Source organism: Trachypithecus francoisi, unplaced genomic scaffold (genome assembly GCF_009764315.1).
Source record: "Trachypithecus francoisi isolate TF-2019V2 unplaced genomic scaffold, Tfra_2.0 Lachesis_group12, whole genome shotgun sequence".
NCBI lineage: Eukaryota > Metazoa > Chordata > Mammalia > Primates > Cercopithecidae > Trachypithecus > Trachypithecus francoisi.
The window spans coordinates 76,140,796-76,160,466 of NW_022681457.1; the positions used below are offsets into that span (position 1 = coordinate 76,140,796).

Sequence of the window (19,671 nt, forward strand, 5' to 3'; positions counted from 1 at the left end):
AAGAACAAATTAAACACAAATTTAGCAGAAGGAAATAGTAGAGATTAGAGCAGAAATAAACAAAATAGAGGATAGAAAAACAATACAAAATATTCAGCAAAACAAAGAATCGGTTTTTTGAAAAGATAAATCAGCAGACTAAGAAAAAGAATACTCAAAAATTAAGTCAGAAGTTAGAGGAGACATTACAACAGATAACATAAATTAAAAGGCTTATAAGGTACTATTATGAATAATTAAGCATCAGTAAATTAGATAACCTATAATAAATGGATAAATTCCTAAAAACTTACAACATAACAAAACTGAATCAAGAAGAAAGAGCCTAAACAGACCAATAACAAATAAGGAGATAGAATCACTAATTAGAAACCTTCCAACAAGGCCCAGTACTAAATGGGTTCATGGGTAAATTATACCAAACATTTAAAGGAGAACTAATACTAATGCTTCTTAAACTTTCAATAATTAGAAAAGGGAAAACACTCCCAAATTCACTTTATGAGGCTTACATCATTGTGACCCAATTCCAAAGACACTTCAAGAAAAGAAAACAGCCAGTATCTCTGATTAACATAAATATGGAAGTCCTCAATCAAATAGTGGCAAACTGAATTCAATGGCATGTTACAAGGATCATACACCACAACCAACTGATATTTATCCCTGGGGTGCAAGGATGGTTTAGCATACAAAAATAAATCAATGTGATATACATTAACAGAATGAGAGACAAAAAACATACGATCATCTCAATATATGCAGAAAAAGCGCTTGACAAAATTCAACAACCTTTTATGATAAAAACTTTAAACAAAGTAGATATACAAGAAACTTATTTCAACACAATAAAGGCTATATATAAAAAACCCACCACTAACATTGTAATCAACTGGATAAAGCTTAAAACTTTTCCTCTAAGATTAGGAACAAGGTAAAGATGGTCACTCCCTCCACTGCTATTCAGCATTCTACTGGAAGTTCCAGTGTGTTTGTTTTTGCATTGCTATAAAGAAATACCTGAGACTGGGTAATTTATAAAGAGAAGTTTAATTGGCCCATGGTTCTGCAAGCTGTACAAGCATGGCTTCAGCATCTTCTTCTAGTGAGAGCCTCAGGAAGCTCATAATCATGGCAGAAGGTGAAGGGAGAGCCGGCAGTGCCACATGGCAAGAAAGGGAGCAAGAGAGAGAGAGAAGGGGGAGGCCCCAGACTTTTAAACAGCCAGATCTCAAGTGAACTACCTGAGCAAGAACTCACTTATCACCAAGGGGATGGTGCTAAATCATACATGAAGGATATGCCCCTATGATCCAATTACTTCTTACCAAGCCCCACCTCCAACATTGGGAATCACATTTCAACGTGAGGCTTGGAGGGGACAAACATGAAAACCTAATATAGTCTGGATGTGTGTCATCACACAAATCTTATATTGAAATGTAACCCCCAGTGTTGGAAGTGGGGCCTGGTGGGAGGTGATTTGATCATGGAGGCTGATTTCTCATGAATGGTTTAGCACCATCCCTCATGGTACTGTCTCTGTGATAGTGAGTTCTCATGAGATCCGGTCATTTAAACGTGTGCAGCACCTCCCCGCCCATGCTTTTGACATGTGACATGCCTCCTCCCCCTTTGATTCTGGCATGATTGGAAGCTTCCTGAGCCCTCCCCAGAAGCAGATGCCACTATCCTTCCCTTACAGCCTGCAAAACAGTGAGCCAATTAAATCTTTGTTTTTTTTTTTTTTTGTTTTTTTTTTGAGACAGAGTCTCACTTTGTCACCCAGGCAGGAGTGCAGTGGCATGATCTTGACTCACTGCAATTTCCACCTCCTGGGCTCAAGTGATTCTCCTGCCTCAGTCTCCCAAGTAGCTGGGGCTACAGGTGCCCACCACTGCACCCAGCTAATCTTTTTTGTACTTTCATAGAGACAGTGCTTCGCCATGTTGGCCAGGCTGGTCTGGAACTCCTGGCTTCAAGTGATCTGCCTGCCTTGGCCTCCCCAAAGTGCTGGGATTACAGGCGTGAGCCACTGTGCCTGGCCAAACCCTCATTTTTTAAACAAATTACCCAGTCTCAGGTATTACTTTATACCAATGTAAGAAGTGACTAATACAAAACCATATCACCTAGCCAGAATAATCAGGCAAAATTTTAAAAAGGCATCTAAAATTGGAAGGACAATATAAAATTATCTCTGTTTACATTTCACATGATCATATATATAGAAAGCCCTTAAAGACTCTACAAAAAAGCTGATAGAACTAATAAATTCAATAAAGTTGCAGGATACAAAATCAACACATAAAAAAATCAGCATTACTTCTATACTCTAACAACTATCTGAAAGGGAAATATAAAAAGCAATTCCATTTACATTAGCAACAAAAAGAGTAAAATACTTAGGGATTAACCAAAGAGATGAAAGACTTTAACACTGAGAATTATAAAACATTGATGAAAGAAATTTAAAAAGACACAAATAGAAAGACATCCTATATTTATGGATTAAAAGAATTAATATTTTTAAAATGTCTGTACTACCCAAAGCAATCTCCATATTTAATGCAGTTCTTATCAAAATCCCAATGGCAATTTTTTTTTTTTTTACAGAAAAAGAAAAATCAATCCTAAAATTCATACGAAACTTAAAAAGTCCCCAAATAGCCAAAGCAAGGAAAAGGAAGCTGGAGGCATCACATGTCCTGACTTCAGATTTTATTACAAAGCTATAATAAAACAGTATAATACTGGCATAAAAGCAGACACATGGACCAATGGAACAGAATAGGGAGCCCCAAAATAAACTCATGCATATATGGTCAACTAATGTTCAACAACGGTGTCAAGAATACAAAATGTGGAGAGGGTAGTCTCCTCAAAAATGATGTTGGGGGTGGCTGGCAAGATGGCTGAATAGAAACAGCACCAGTCTGTAGCTCCCTGCAAGAATAATGTAGAAGGCAGGTCATTTCTGCATTTCCAGTTGAGGCACCTGGCTCATCCTATTGGGACTGGTTAGATAGTGGGTGCAGCCTGCCCAAGGAAAGCTGAAGCAGGGTGGGGCATCAGCTCGCCCAGGAAGTGCAAGTGGTCAGGAACTCCCTCCCATAGACTAGGGAAGCTGTGAGGGACTGTGTCATGAGGAAGGGTGCATTCGGCCCAGATACTATTCTTTTACCATGATCTTCGCAACCCGCAGACCACAAGAGTCCCTTGGATGCCTATGCCACCAGGGCCCTGGGTTTCACACTCAAAACTGAGCAGCCATTTGGGCAGACACTGAACTAGCTGCAGGAGGTCTTTTTTTTTTTTTCATACCCCAGTGGCACCTGGAATGTCAGCAAGACACAACCATTCACTCCCAGGGAGACACAACCTGGCTCCCCTGAAGCCAGGGAGCCCAGTGGTCTAGCTCAGCAGATCCCACCCCCACGTAGCCCAGCAAGCTGAGATCCACTGGCTTGAAATTCTCGCAGCTAGCACAGCAGTCTGAAGTCAACCTGGGACGCTCCAGCTTAGTGGTGGGAGGGGCATCTGCTATTACTGCGCTTGAGTAGGCAGTTTTCCCCTCACAGTGTAAACAAAGCTGCCTGGAAGTTCGAACTGGGAGGAGCCCACCGCAGCTAGGCAAAGCTGCTGTAGCCAGAGTGCCTCTCCAGATTCCTCCTCATTGGGCAGGGCATCTCTGAAAGAAAGGCAGCAGCCACAAACGGGCTTATAGATAAAATTCCCATCTCCCTGGGACAGAGCACCTGGGGGAAGGGGCGGCTGTGGGCACAGCTTCAGCAGACTTAAACATTCCTGCCTGCTGGCTCTGAAGAGAGCAGCAGATCTCCCAGCATAGCACTTGAGCTCTGCTAAGGGTCAGACTGCCTCCTCGAGTGGGTCCCTGACCCCTGTGTCTCCTGACTGGAGACACCTGCTAGCAGGGATCAACTGACACCTCATACAGGAGAGCTCCGGCTGGCATCTGGTGGATGCCCCTCTGAGACAAAGATTCCAGAGGAAAGAACAGGCAGCAGTCTTTGCTGTTCTGCAGCCTCTGCTGGTGATAACCAGGCAAACAGGGTCTGGAGTGGACCTCTAGCAAACTCCAGCACTGACAGCAGAGGGGTCTGACTGTCAGAAGGAAAAACTAACAAACAGAAAGGAATAGCGTCAACATCAACAAAAAGGATGTCCACACAGAAACCCCATCCAAAAGTCACCAGCATCAACGACTAAAGGTAGATAAATCCACAAAGGTGAGGAAAATACAGGTCAAATAGGCTCAAAATTCCAAAATCCAGAATGCCTCTTATCCTCCAAATGATCACAACTCCTCCCCAGCAAAGGAACAAAACTGGAAGGAGAATGAGTTTGCTGAATTAACAGAAGTAGGCTTCAGAAGGTGGGTAATAACAAACTCCTTCAAGTTAAAGGAGCATGTTCTAACCCAATGCAAGGAAGCCAAGAACCTTGAAAAAAGGTTAGAGAAACTGCTAACTAGAATAACCAATTTAAAGAAGAACATAAATGACCTGATGGAGCTGAAAAACACAGCATGAGAACGTCCTGAAGCATACATAAATATCAATAGCCACGTTGATCAAGTGGAAGAAAGGATATCAGAGATTGAAGATCAACTTAATGAAGTAAAGTGTGAAGATAAGATTAGAGAAAAAAGAATGAAAAGGAATGAACAAAGCTGCCAAGAAATATGAGATTATGTGAAAAGACCAAATCTACATTTGATTGGTGTACCTGAAAGTGACAGGGTGAATGGAACCAAGTTGGAAAACACTCTTCAGGATATTATCCAGGAGAACTTCCCCAACCTAGCAAGACAGGCCAACATTCAAATATAGGAAATACAGAGAACACCACAAAGATAATCCTCGAGAAGAGCAACCCCTAGACACATAATTGTCAGATTCACCACGGTTGAAATGAAAGAAAAAATGTTAAGGGCAGTCAAAGAGAAAGGTCAGGTTATCCACAAAGGGAAGCCCATCAGAATAATAGCAGATTTCTCTGCAGAAACCCTAAATGCCAAAAGAAAGTGGAGACCAATATTAGTATTCTTTTTTTTTTTTTTTTTTTTTTTTTTTTTTTTTTTTTTTTTGAGACGGAGTCTCGCTCTGTCGCCCGGGCTGGAGTGCAGTGGCCGGATCTCAGCTCACTGCAAGCTCCGCCTCCCGGGTTTTACGCCATTCTCCTGCCTCAGCCTCCCGAGTAGCTGGGACTACAGGCGCCCGCCACCTCGCCCGGCTAGTTTTTTGTATTTTTTTTAGTAGAGACGGGGTTTCACCGTGTTAGCCAGGATGGTCTCGATCTCCTGACCTCGTGATCCGCCCGCCTCGGCCAACCACTGCATTCCAGCCTGGGCGACAGATCGAGACTTGGTCTCAAATAAAATAAAATAAAATTTAAATTTAAAAAGTGAAGGAGAAATAAAATCATTTACAGACAACAAATACTGAGAGATTTTGTCACCACCAGGCCTGCCTTACAAGAGCTCCCAAAGGAAACCCTAAATATGGAAAGGAAAAACCAGTACCAGACACTGCAAAAGCATACCAAATTGTATAGACCATCCACACTATGAAGAAACTGCATTAACTAACAGGCAAAATAACTATCTAGCATCATAATGACAAGATCAAATTCACACATAACAATATTAACCTTAAATGTAAATGGCTAAATGCCACAATTAAAAGACACAGACTGGCAAATTGGATAAAGAGTCAAGACCCATTGGTGTGCTGTATTCAGGAGACCCATCTCACATGCAAAGACACACATAGGCTCAAAATAAAGGAATGGAGGAAGATTTACCAAACAAATGGAAAGCAAAAAAAAAAAGCAGGGGTTGCAATCCTAGTCTCTGATAAAACAGACTTTAAACCAACAGAGATCAAAAAAGACAAAGAAGGGCATTGCATAATGGTAAAGGGATCAGTGCAACAGGAAGAATTAACTATCTTAAATATATATGTGCCCAATACAGGAGCACCGAGATTCATAAAGCAAGTTCTCAGAGACCTACAAAGAGAATTAGATTCCCATGCAATAATAGTGGAAGACTTTAACACCCCACTGTCAATATTAGTCAGATCGATGAGACACAAACTAACAAGGATATTCAGGACTTGAATTCAGCTCTGAACCAAGCAGACCTAATATACATCTACACAATTTTCCACCCAAACCAACATAATATACATTCTTCTCAGCACCACATCACACTTATTCTAAAATTGACCACATAATTGGAAGTAAAACACTCCTCAGCAAATGCAAAATAATGGAAATAATAAGAAACATTCTCTCAGACCACAGTGCAATCAAATTAGAACTCAGGATTAAGAAACTCACTCAAAACTGCACAACTACATGGAAACTGAAAAACTTACTCCTGAATAGTTACTGGGTAAATAAGGAAATAAAGCAGAAATAATAAGTTCTTTAAAACCAATAAGAGGAAAGACACAACATACCAGAATCTCTGGGACACAGCTAAAGCAGTGTTTACAGGGAAATGTATAGCACTAAATGTCCACAGGATAAAGCGGGAAAGATCTAAAACTGACACCCTAACATCACAATTAAAAGAACTAGAGAAGCAAGAGCAAACAAATTCAAAAGCTAGCAGAAGACAAGAAATAAGATCAGAGCAGAACTGAATGAGAGAGAGACATGAAAAACCCTTCAAAAAATCAGTGAATCCAGGAACTGGATTATTGAAAAGATCAGCAAAATAGACAGAAGGCTGACCAGACTAATAAAGAAGAAAAGAGAGAAGAATCAAAAAGACACAATAAAAAATGATAAAGTGGATCTCACAGAAATACAAACTACCATCAGAGAATACTATAAGCACCTCTATGCAAATAAACTAGAAAATCTAGAAGAAATTGATAAATTTCTGAACACATACCACCTCCCAAGACTAAACCAGAAAGAAGTCAAATCCCTGAAGAGACCAATAACAAGTTCTGAAATTGAGGCAGCAATTCATAGCCTACCAACCAAAAAAAAAACCTGGGACCAGACTGATTCACAGCCGAATTCTACCAGAGGTACAAAGAGGAGCTGGTACCATTCCCTCTGAAACTATTCCAAACAATAGAAAAAGGGGAAATCCTCCATAACTCATTTTATGAGTCCAGCATCATCCTGATACCAAAACCTGGCAAAGACACACACACAAAAAAGAAAATGTCAGGCCAATATCCAAAATAAACTGGTAAATCGAATCGAGCAGCACATTAAAAAGCTTATCCACCACGATCAAATCGCCTTCATTCCTGGGATGCAAGGCTGGTTCAACATGTGCAAATCAATAAACGTAATCCATCACAGAAACAGAAACAATGACAAAAACCACGATTATCTCAATAGATACAGAAAAGGCCTTCGATAAAATTCAGCACCCCTTCTTACTAAAAACTCTCAATAAACTAGTTATTGACAGAGTGTATCTCAAAATAATAAGAGCTATTTATGACAAACCCACAGTCAATATCACACTGAATGGGCAAAAGCCGGAAGCATTCTCTTTGAAAACCAGCATAAGACAAGGATGCCCTCTCTCACCACTCCTATTCAACATAATGTTGGAAATTCTGGCCAGGGCAATCAGGCAAGAGAAATAAATAAAGGCTATTCAAATAGGAAGCGAGGAAGTCAAATTGTCTCTGTTTGCAGATGACATGGTTGTATATTTAGAAAACCCCATCGTCTCAGCCTAAAATCTCCTTAAGCTGATAAGCAACTTCACCACAGTCCTGGGATACAAAATCAATGTGCAAAAATCACAAGCATTCCTGTGCACCAGTAACAGACAAACAGAGAGCCAAATCATGAGTGAACTCCCATTCACAATTCCTACAAAGAGAATCAAATACCTAGGAACACGACTTACAAGAAATGTGAAGGACCTCTTTAAGAAGAACTACAAACCACTGCTCAGGGAAATAAGAGAGGACATAAAGAAATGGTAAAACATTCTATGCTCATTGATAGGAAGAATCAATATAGTAAAAATTCGTTTACTGTCCAAAGTAATTTATAGATTCAATGCTATCCCCATCAAGCTACCATTGACTTTCTTCACTGTATTAGAAAAAACTACTTTAAATTTCATATGGAACCAAAAGGAGCCTGGATAGCCAAGAGAATACTAAGCAAAAAGAACAAAGCTGGAGGGATCCTGCTACCTGACTTCAAACTATACTACAAGGCTACAGTGACAAAAACAGCATGGTGCTGGTACCAAAACAGATATATAGACCAATGGAACAGAACAGAGGCCTCAGAAATAATGCCACACATTCTACAACCATCTGATCTTTGACAAACCTGAGAAAAACAAGAAATGGGGAAAGGATTCCCTATTTAATAAATGGTGTTGGAAAAACTGCTAGCCATATGCAGAAAATTGAAACTGGACCCCTTCCTTACACCTTATACAAAAATTAACTCAAGATGGATTAAAGACTTAAACGTAAGACCTAAAACCATAAAAACCCTAGAAGAAAACCTAGGCAATATCATTCAGGACATAGGCATGGGCAAGGACTTCATGTCTAAAACCCGAAAAGCAATGGCAACAAAAGTCAAAATATACAATGGGATCTAATTAAACTAAAGAACTTCTGCACAGTAAAAGAAACTATCATCAGAGTGAACAGGCAGCCTACAGAATGGGAGAAAACTTGCGATCTATCCATCTGACAAAGGGCTAATATCCAGAATCTACAAGGAACTTAAACAAAATTACAAGAAAAAAAAAAACCCCATCAACAAGTAGGCGAAGGATATGAACAGATACTTCTCAGAAGACATTTATGTGGCCAACAAACATATGAAAAAAAACTCATGATCACACAGATTATTAGAGAAATGCAAATCAAAACCATAATGAGAGACTATCTCATGCCAGTTAGAATAGTGATCATCAAAAAGTGAGGAAACAACAGATGCTGGAGAGGATGTAGAGAAATAGGAATGCTTTTACACTGTTGGTGGGAGTGTAAATTAGTTCAACCATTGTGTAAGACAGTGTACAGATTCCTCAAGGATCTAGAACTAGAAATACCATTTGACCCAGCCATCCCATTACTGGGTATATACCCAAAGGATTATAAATCATGCTGCTATAAAGACACATGCACATGTATGTTTATTGCGGCACGACTCACAATAGCAAGGACTTGGAACCAACCAACATGTCCATCAATGACAGACTGGATTAAGAAAATGTGGCACATATACACCATGGAATACTATGCAGCCATAAAAAAGGATGAGTTCATGTCCTTTGTAGGAACATGGATGCAGCTGGAAAGCATCATTCTCAGCAAACTAGTGCAAGAACAGAAAACCAAACACTGCATGTTCTCACTCATAGGTGGGAATTGAACAATGAGATCACTTGGACACAGGAAGGGGAACATCACACACCGGGGCCTGTTGTGGGGGTTGGGGGGGGTGGTAGCATTAGTAGATATACCTAATGTAAATGACGAGTTAATGGGTGCAGCACATCAACATGGCACATGTATACATATGTAACAAACCTGCAGGTTGTGCACATGTACCCTAGAACATAAAGTATAATAAAAAAAAAAAAGATAAAAAGAAAAGAAATAGGATAGTAAACATTGTCCTCCATTCTTCAGATAAGTGTTATGATTAAATAGGAAAGTATATATGGACATTCTTTGTCATATATTAGACCTTATCATAACACCTTGCTTTTACGAATGATCTGGAAAAGAGTATTTGTAGTTTGAAAAATATTCCATTTGGCATAATGGTGGTACTGTTGGTTCTACAGTTGAACAGACCCTGGATTTCATTCTCTAAATTTTTCACCTCTGTATTCTTTAACTCTTATGAAAAACATGCTTTCTCACTGGTAAAATGGAAGATATTTTCATAGGATTGTTGTAATTGTTTAAAGAGCTAATGTATTTTGATATGGCTCTTAAATTTACTAGTTACTTAATTTATGTAGGCTGTGTGAGATAATAAAAACAGCACTATATATCTGGGTTTAGAATCTGTAATGTGGGGATACCTAGAGATCTCAAACCTTAATTTTACTATCCATAGAATGGGAATAATACCCACCTAGGATGTATGAAGACTGTATGAGGTAAAAGATGCAAAGTGACTAGACTGTACCTGACAAATAGTAGATGCATAAAGATAATTTTGTATCTTTTTCCCTGTCATTAGTTTCATTGTTTTGTGCAAAAATCCATCCAGGCATAGACAGCTGCCTTAGTATCATTATTTCCGTTTTTAAAAACATTCTATTAAACTTTTAGACCTTGTGCATGTTGGTAAGGAAGTTCTATGTAGATTTTACATGTGAAGCTAAACACATGAGTTCAGTTAGAGAATATTATCCGTTTAAATGTTACACAGTTAAGGTATTATTTTTTAAAACAAAAATAAATTTAGTTTGAGAGTATGTTCTCTAAAACCAGTTTCAATCCTAGGAAGTTTTTTCTGGATTTTTTTTTTAATTTAGCACACCCATGTTTTACAAAATTAACCGTGTTGTTCCAATTTGGAGCATGTTAGAGGTAGAAGTTAATCACCCTAGTTCAGCAGAAGTGACCCTAAAGGAGCTCAGCCAGATGAACATTTCCACAGCTCTTAGGAAGGGTCAATGTGATTTCACCTTTTTCAGAAGATTATAACATATGATTATGTATGCACGCACAGATACACACACACACATACACATTTTTATTTTTAAGTAGACCCGTCTCAAGTGCTTAAAAGAATGCCTAGCACATGGTAATGATATGGGATGGGGGCACAGAAGTGCTAGGTAGAGAAAGGTGGGGTCCCCGGCAAGGGCTCCATCCTTGGGTCTGTGCCCACTTACCTAGGTAAGGATAGGCACTCCTGTTTTTGCACCTAAATGTTGCATTTTCCAAGACTACCCCGGCCCCACACGTCCCCCATTCTGTGCCTATAAAAACCCTGAGACACTAGCAGTCACAGACTCAAACGCTGGACGTGGAGAGGCACACACTGGCAGAAGAACACACACAGGCGGCTGGATATCAAGAGGAGCAGAGTAGCGGAAGTACACACTGATTGGGAGGAGCAGACGCCTATAGGTCAGGTGAGACAACGCAGAATTCGGCCAGCTGCAGTTGGAGGAGAGTCCAGCTGCTGGGTGGCCGACTTCAGGAGACGATTACCTTCCCACTCCATCCCTCTTCTAGCTCTCCATCCATCTGCTGAGAGCTACCTCCACCCTTCAATAAAACCTTGCACTCATTCTCCAAGCCCACTATGATTCAATTTTTCCAGTACACTAAGACAAGAGCCCGGGATACAGAAAGCTCTCTGTCCTTGCCATAAGGCAGAGAGTCTAATTGAGCTGACTAATGCAAACCACCTGCAGATGGCAAAACTGAAAGAGTGCACTGTAAGGCATGCCCACTGGGGCTTCGGGAGCTGTAAGCACTCAACCCTAGATGCTGCCATGGGGTTGGTGCTCCCCTGACGACCTGTCGGTCTGCATGCTCCCCCTAGAGATATGAGCAGGGGAAGCGAAGAAGTGAACCACACTCCCATCGCACGCCCTGAGATGGGGATAAGGAACTTTTCTCATTTCAGTAAGGGCTCTATAAGTAGTATTTATTATTATTATTTAGCTCACTATCTATTGGACTCATCTAAAATATTTATTTTCAGAAATAATTACTTAGCATAGCTCATTTTTTCTGTTTCTAATATTCTGTGTTTAAAGAAAATGTTATATTGAAAAGGAATCTATCACTTAACAAGGACATGTTGAAAATATTTTGACTATTCCTAACGGATAGAAAAAAATACACTATCCCAATTCCCCTTTGTGGCCCAGTAGTGGCTCACATATAATACATTCCTACAACTGTGCTGCATAAAGAATGTGTTTTGGCATAGAAGCAGCATAATTTGGAGAGGTTTTTGTTGAGAATCTTAAACAAAAACAGTCAAAATAATTTCACTTCCACTAGAAACCTGGAGGGGAATTGTTTTTGCCAAATGAGAGAAAAGATGCTAGTTTTTGAATTAGTAAGTATTTTCAAGTTTTGGGGAAATGGAAAAAAAGAACATTTGACTTTAGTGAATTTTTGTCTGCCAAACATTTAAAACCTTGGAAAAAATATTTCTAATAAGCTTTTATAATCAATAATAGCTCACATTTTATATAATCCATTATCCTTTGCAAGCATTTTACTTATTTCACTGTATCCTTCCATAACACGTCTGTGACTTAGGTAGAACAGGGATTATAATTTACATTTTTTACAGACAGGAAAACTCAAGTTTGGGTTAAGTGTCTCCTGTGGGTCACACAGTGGGAGTGTTAGTGTCTGAACTAGGACTTATATTCAAATGTTAGTATTTTCTCGTAAATAGTCTGTAGAACTTTTCCCTACTATTGTTTGATTTTCCTTAGATATTGAGTTTAATGTTGGATTTTAAGAGGTGATATTTGATTTTCAGCGATTGATCCATTGTTATATTGGAGGAAGCTAGTTTTCCATTATTTAAAAATTTTTAAAATGTTTGTGAATAGCTCCAAACATTTGTTTTCTCTGCTCTTACTCCATCCCTGTTGGTTAGTTCACCTACTTATTAACCCACCTCTGCTACATTGAAGAGGAAAGGAAATTATTCAACTTGTAATTTGTTAGCCGCTCTACTAGAAATGTTTAGTGATGAAGAGTGCATGGGATTTTTAAAATACAGTAATGTAATTTAAATGTAATTATTCACCACACATAATTGGAAATTGTCATAATTTATAAAGAACTTTTCCTAGGGATAGGATTCAGAACTAGAATATCTGAGACATATCAAATATTAATCTATTTAGGGAGATATGCATGACTATGTAACATCCAGGTCTAAAGCCGGTGAGGCTTTTGATTATTTATGTTCAAGGTCGGTGGTTCCAAATCCTAACTGATTAAAATCACTCAGGAAGCCTGTTAAAAATCCCAACCTCTGGAGATCCTGAAGCAGTAAATTTAACATCTGTAAGTTTTTAGTCTCTCTAGGTGGTTATAATGCTTACCCAGGTTTGAGAACCATGGATCTAGCACCCATTCACAGCTTCCTCTGTGGGAAGGAGCATGTGGGACTTTTTTTTCTGATTTTAATTTTTCCCTCTTTTAAAATATTTTCATTGTGTTAGCCTCTTCACCATCTGGATTGATTTTATTTTTATGTTTTATAAAAACAGGCAAAAAATACCTTGAGCTCCAAGGAACATAATGCTTGGCTCTTGATTCCGTGTGAATTATATACCTTTTCGTTTATCCATGACTAACCTTTAAATCCCAGGGTTTTCTTTTTCTTCTTTAATATAAGCAGTCAGCAAGAGCATTCATTAAGCAATTATTGATATTTGCTTACAATGAAGCTGATAATACAGATATTATCAGTAGCACTAGGAAAATATAAAATAAATATAAATAAGATGTATTCTGATCTCTCACAAATGCATTACAGTGTGTTATAAAATGTTGTATTATGGATATGTACAATATAAGTAAATATATGAAGGAAATATTTAGGTGGGTACTTAAGGAGCATGAAAGAGGAAGCAACCACTTCCTTAACAAATGAAGAAAGATATGATGAAGGATTCAGCCTTTCATCTTGATCTTAAAGGATGATTTTGTCAGAAGAGGAGAGGTAGGCCATTAGAGCTTGCATGGAGGCATGAAGAAGCACAGCACATTCAGGGAACTTTAGTTCAACCATTGTGGAAGACAGTGTACAGATTCCTCAAGGATCTAGAACTAGAAATACCATTTGACCCAGCAATCCCATTACTGGATATATACCCAAAGGATTATAAAGACACATGCACATGTATGTTTATTGCAGCACTGTTCACAAGAGCAAAGACTTGGAACCAACCCAAATGCCCATCAATAGACTGGATAAAGAAAATGTGGTACAAACACACCATGGAATACTATGCAACCATAAAAAAGGATGAGTTCCTGTCCTTTGCAGGGACATGGATGAAACTGGAAACCATCATCTTCAGCAAACTAACACAGGAACAGAAAACCAAACACTGCATGTTCTCACTCATAAGTGGGAGTTGAACAATGAGAAAACATGGACAAAGGGAGGGGAACATCACACAGTGGGGCCTGTCGGGGTGGGGGGGGCGCTAGGGGAGGGATAGCGTTAGGAGAAATACCTAATGGAGATGACGGGTTGATGGGTACAGCAAACCACCATGGTACATGTATACCTATGTAAAAAACCTGCATGTTCTGCACATGTATCTCAGAACTTAAAGTATAGTAAAAAAAAAAAAAGAAGAAGTTTAATATGATTAGAGTATAAGGATATATGGTGAAATTGGGATCCAAGATAAGGTGGAAATGTGTGTTAAAATCACATCAAGATCTTTTGTGTGTCTTATAATAGAATTTAAATTTTGTCTTCTTCTCCCAAAAATCTTTGGGTACTCAAATAATGGCTTTTCATTTTCATAATATGATTAAGCAGATATATCTGACATCCCAAAGGTTACATTGAAGCCAAGGGTAAGAGTTCTGTAGTCAGTGTTTCTCCAGCCATTTCTCATCTTTCAGCATATTTATTGAGCACTTGTGAAGTACACACTTGGTGACATAAAGAAAAAATACTAGCCTGGGCAACATAGCAAGACTTAGCTTCTAAAAATAAAAATACAAAAATTAGTTGGACATGGTAGTATGTGCCTGTAGCCCTAGCTACTTGGGAGGCTGAGGTGGGAGGGATCACCTGAGCACAGGAGTGCAAGGATGGAGTGAGCCATGATTCCACCACTGCACTCCAGCCTGGGCAACAGAGTGAGACCTTGTCTCAAAAAAAAAAAAAAAAAAAAAAAAAAGCTGACTTCTTAAATATTCTCACAGAACTTTCAATGTAGTTTAGCAGATGAAATAAATGCTTGAAAAGATCATAGTAAGAGATATTACAAAGGAATTCGTATTTGCCGAGGAGTCAATGAGTAGTATGAGTTCAAAGGATGGAGAGAACTAAAGTTATTTATCTGAAAAGGCTTTATGAGTAGAGTAGGGACATGACTTCAGTCTGAAGGACAGGTTGAATTGCAATAGGTAGGAAAGGAGAAAATTGCTGTAAGTGAGAAAAATTGAGCAGTGGCATAAAGGTATGGAAACAAGGGTTAATGAAGTGTGTTTGAGAGCAGTTTTTTCTTTTCTTGAGCGAGTTTCGTGTAGCGGCGCACATCGGTGGGTATTGACAATAAATAAATATGGCTTCTAAATGAAATGAAACCTTCAAAAAACCTTGTAAAGAAAGCTATTTCTGAATATACTTTTGATCCATCTTAAAGATCTCATAAAAAACTCCAATTTCAGTTGAACTTTTAAAAATAAATATTTTGTAATATAAAAATATTTCCTGGCATTAAGATACTCTCAAATACCAAACTCACTGCCAAGAAATTTTCTAGCTTAAACCCGTGCTTTTTAGATGTGTTGTAAAGAGCTTTAGATATCATTTTGTGTTTGCTTTAAACTTTTTCTCAAAGAAAACAAAAAAGTATATCCATTGGCCCTGTATGCTTCTTATACATTATTGTCAGATCTTCATCTGCTAGATGCCTGGGTTTTTAGTGTAGAGATTATCTGTCATTCTTTGTTTGCCTATAGCCAGTGAACTTCAGTAATAATTCTTTCTCGTCTTGAAACAAAAATGAAGCTATATAGATAATGGTCACCATTATTTAGACATCAAATATTAATATGAAAATATTTTCTGATAAACTTAGAACAATTTTTGTTTCATATCAGGTTTTCTAGGTAAATATTTCAACTTTAATTAGACTTCAAATGTCCATTATTTTCTGATTTTAAAAAGCAGTGCTACATAAAAACTATTAATGGAAGAGTCAAAGAAGTCGTTATATGAAAGTAAAAATTTGGAGGTAACTTGCTAATATTTTTGTCTATTTTATTGCAATATTCTTGCATTTCTAAAGTTGGTTTGTTTTCACAAATTTTGTTTCCTACTATTTTGACATTAATACATGCACATTTCTTCATTTTTCTAAAATGAGGCATAAGTGTATTTCTTAATGGCTAATATTGCATTGATATAAAGTAATTTAACCATTCCTCTATTGGACATTTAGATTGTTCCCTAATTATGTGTGTCTATTATATATTTAAACTGGAGAGAGATGTGTTTGCACCAAAGGTAGGTTGTATGATCTACTTACGCAATGTGCAAGTGGAGAACGGATGGCAGAAGGATTGTTCTTCCTTCCTTGTTTGTTTGTACCAGAACTCTTCATTGTGTACACACATTTTAGCCTCGGTGCCATTTTCAGAAGCTTTATTTGTCTCACTTACTTTTTTGGTTTGGATAAGGCTTAAATATAAAATCCATCTGTGAAGCATATTGTATATTCACATTGAAGGCTAAAAACCCTTTTTTAATTAAAACTTTATTCAGCACTCATAGTTCACTTTGTCCTGTTTTTATTATGAAACACTTCAGTCTTCTTCCTAAAAACACATATGTCTTGAACATTTCAAGATGTTTCTTGTTGCTCATGCAGAACTAGTTTCTTTATGCTGTCAGCTCACTGCCATATGTTCTAGCTGTTCATTTGCTTCCCTTTCTGGCATCTATGTAGGCAACATCTTGTATGTAATGTAAGTTAGTTTTATTCCCTTCTCCTTTATAAAACTTGTCAGAAGGTAAAATAACACACTGGAAACAGTGAATAGTACTCTGGTAAGTTAGGGTTTTCATGATTCTAAAGGAGGTAGCCTTTCTTGTGTTCTTAATGTTTGTCAGGTATGAAGAGAAAATGTGTCTGGTGACACCAGAAGTCTTGCCAGATGTGAATAATTACAGTTAAGGTGCTATGGATATTATTTAGTAACAACACATATTATAGAAATTGCAATTCTTTGTATTGATTATTAAACCAAATGTGAAGACTGGGGAAACCTGGAGAGGAAAAACAATAATCATATCATCCCTTTTATTTTCAGGAATGCACCATATGTCCTCATCTGAAAGTCTCTGCAGGATTGTCTGACTCACGCGAGTGGTTTTAAGATAAGTTGTATTACACCTCAAGTTAGGTAAAATCAAGAGATGAACTAACTTAAAAAGTAGTGATGTTTACATAGAATCTACATTGGAAAAGACAATAATATCGGCATTAGAAAGTTTGCCTTTAAGTAAAGAAAATTATTAGCCATTATAGGTTTTACATTCTTCATAATAGAATGTCCTAAAGCAATAAAACCTCCACTATGTGAACTCTAAGTTCTGAACATCTGAATTTTTCAAATAGTCCTGAGTTTTATTTAATTTATTCTTTATTGACTAGAACACTTCCTAATTTATCACATCTTTTTTAACCTCCTCAAACATACTGCATTTTTTTCCCCCAGGATTATTGAGGTATAATTGACAAACAAAACTTGTATATGTAAGGTGTACAATGTGATGTTTTGATATGTGAATACATTTGATGATTCTGGCTTCCCAATATGAAGATCACTTATTGTGTCAGCCAGTATAAAACGCAGGACTGTTGAGGTAGAGTAGAGCCATTTATGTCTGCAATGACTGCCTCCATGCTAATATGTCTCAATTTTGTTTTGTTTTTAGAATTTATATTTCCACATTTGCTGCTTATGATGTAGAGTAGGCTTGGGGACCAGGTTACCGATTTGCTGTGATTGCATAAAACAAGAATGAAAATGTTCTGTGTTGGGGACTTTTAAGTATTGGTGTTATATTATCAACTTTGACTATTACAAGAATTTTGTGCTTGCTTCCTGCTCTGTTTAGATGAATGAACTTGGTGCATTTAAAGAGTATGTTAGTGTAAATGCTAACAGTCTATCTCCCCAAATCCAATTTAACATGTAAGGATAAAATTACATTGATTTAATGTTCTAATTTTATATACATTTTAATATAAGAGAAACATAAAAGCGTTTAGACTACATTTAGATTTCTTTATATGATGATTTACTATATCATATAACGTCCACCCCAGATAGATTAGAATGCACATCTTTAATTATAGTATTGTACAATTTATGATGCAAAATTTATCATTGTACCAATACAGACCTTACGGTACATTGTATTTAAGTTCATGGTGTTTTCTTTCTGAAAGGAAACTTTTCTTTTCACAACACAAATGAAAGAGCTAAACTAGGGGCCGGGCACGGTGGCTCACGCCTGTAATCCCAGCACTTTGGGAGGCCGAGGCAGGCGGATCACGAGGTCAGGAGATCGAGAACATCCCAGCTAACACGGTGAAACCCCGTCTCTATCAAAAACACAAAAAATTAGCTGGGCATGGTGGCGGGCACCTGTGGTCCCCGCCACAGGAGAATGGCATGAATCCAGGACACGGAGCTTGCAGTGAGCTGAGATCATGCCACTGCACTCCAGCCTGGGCGACAGAGCGAGACTCCGCCTCAAAAAAAAAAAAAAAGAAAAAAGAAAGAAAGAGCTAAAATAGAAAGTTTTGTAAATTCTGTATAGCCATTTTTAAATGACATAATATTCTTTCAGTAACACTTGACTTAACTTCAGTAAATACACACTGAATTGTATCCTATAGGTTAGTACAGTTGATGAACATTTTTTTCTCTCCCTGAACTAAGACATAAAAATCCACACCCAGCAGACAAGCTTAGTAGGTCACAGAAATACCCTCATGTGTCCTGCATGACGATGTTTGTTCATGCAAAGAACATTTATTGAGCATTTATGTACTAGGGACAGTGGTAGGTGCCAAGGATAGGGGATACAGATTCATCTATCCCTGCTCTTGAGGAACTTAGAGTTTTAAAAAGAAAGACACAGATAGGTGAGTTACATTTCAGCATGGAAAATACTATAATGGGTATAAACAAATTTAATCATCACCTTTAGAGGCTGAGAAAATTTTTTTAAAAAGGAATAAAGTGAGGAGTGGGTAGTGGGGAGAGAAAAATGCTTCATCCTGTTTCAAAGAATAAGAGAAATATATCTCCTTGATTCAATGTTATGAATACTGGAGTTGGAGTCATGAAACATTTTTGAATGCTGTTACTATCCCATCTTGAAAAACCACAAAACATCCAGGCACAGAATATTGTTAGGTCAAAGGAAGGATATGATTAATTCTGCTAGAGAAAGGAATGGTCCAGGGAAAATTTTACAGATACTTGAGGTGAGCCTTAAAGGATCCATGTGATTTCAGTAGGCAGAGATGTGCAAAGGAATGGTGCAGGCCAAGGGAACAGCTAGAATAAAGATCAAGGAAGGCATGATAATCAGGATGACACTCTCCTGCCACAATTAATTGTTATGCTTTATGACAGAGTAGCTGGTACTCTGTAATGTAATAAGAACCATGGACGTGACCAAATGAGCTTGGTTTGAGACCTGTCAGTATTATGCACCAACCGTGTGAGTTGGTGGCAAGGTGCCAAATCATTCTGTGCCTCCGTTTCTTTATCTGAGAAAGAGAAAATGATGCCTAACCCGAGGGCTACCATGTTGTGCAACTGTAGGAGGCATCATTCACATTGTACAGAGGCCCTAGCTATCTCAGGTGGGCTGGGAGGATTAAATGAGACAATTCATATAAAGTAT

The 19,671-nt window shown here is 38.0% G+C and overlaps 1 protein-coding gene across 2 annotated transcripts in view; it reads left to right on the forward strand.

The window, feature by feature from the left end:
- SPATA6 (spermatogenesis associated 6) overlaps positions 1–17,954 on the forward strand; it is a 192,427-nt gene extending 174,473 nt beyond the window's left edge. Inside the window, exons 13-14 of one of the 2 annotated variants that reach the window (XM_033226459.1) lie at positions 17,055–17,106; positions 17,683–17,954. In XM_033226459.1, coding sequence (XP_033082350.1) covers positions 17,055–17,079 — 25 coding nt within the window. In that variant the 3' untranslated portion in view covers positions 17,080–17,106; positions 17,683–17,954. The remainder of the gene's footprint in view (positions 1–17,054; positions 17,107–17,682) is intronic. The other variant, XM_033226457.1, reaches the window with a different exon arrangement.
- Positions 17,955–19,671: the final 1,717 nt, after the last annotated feature.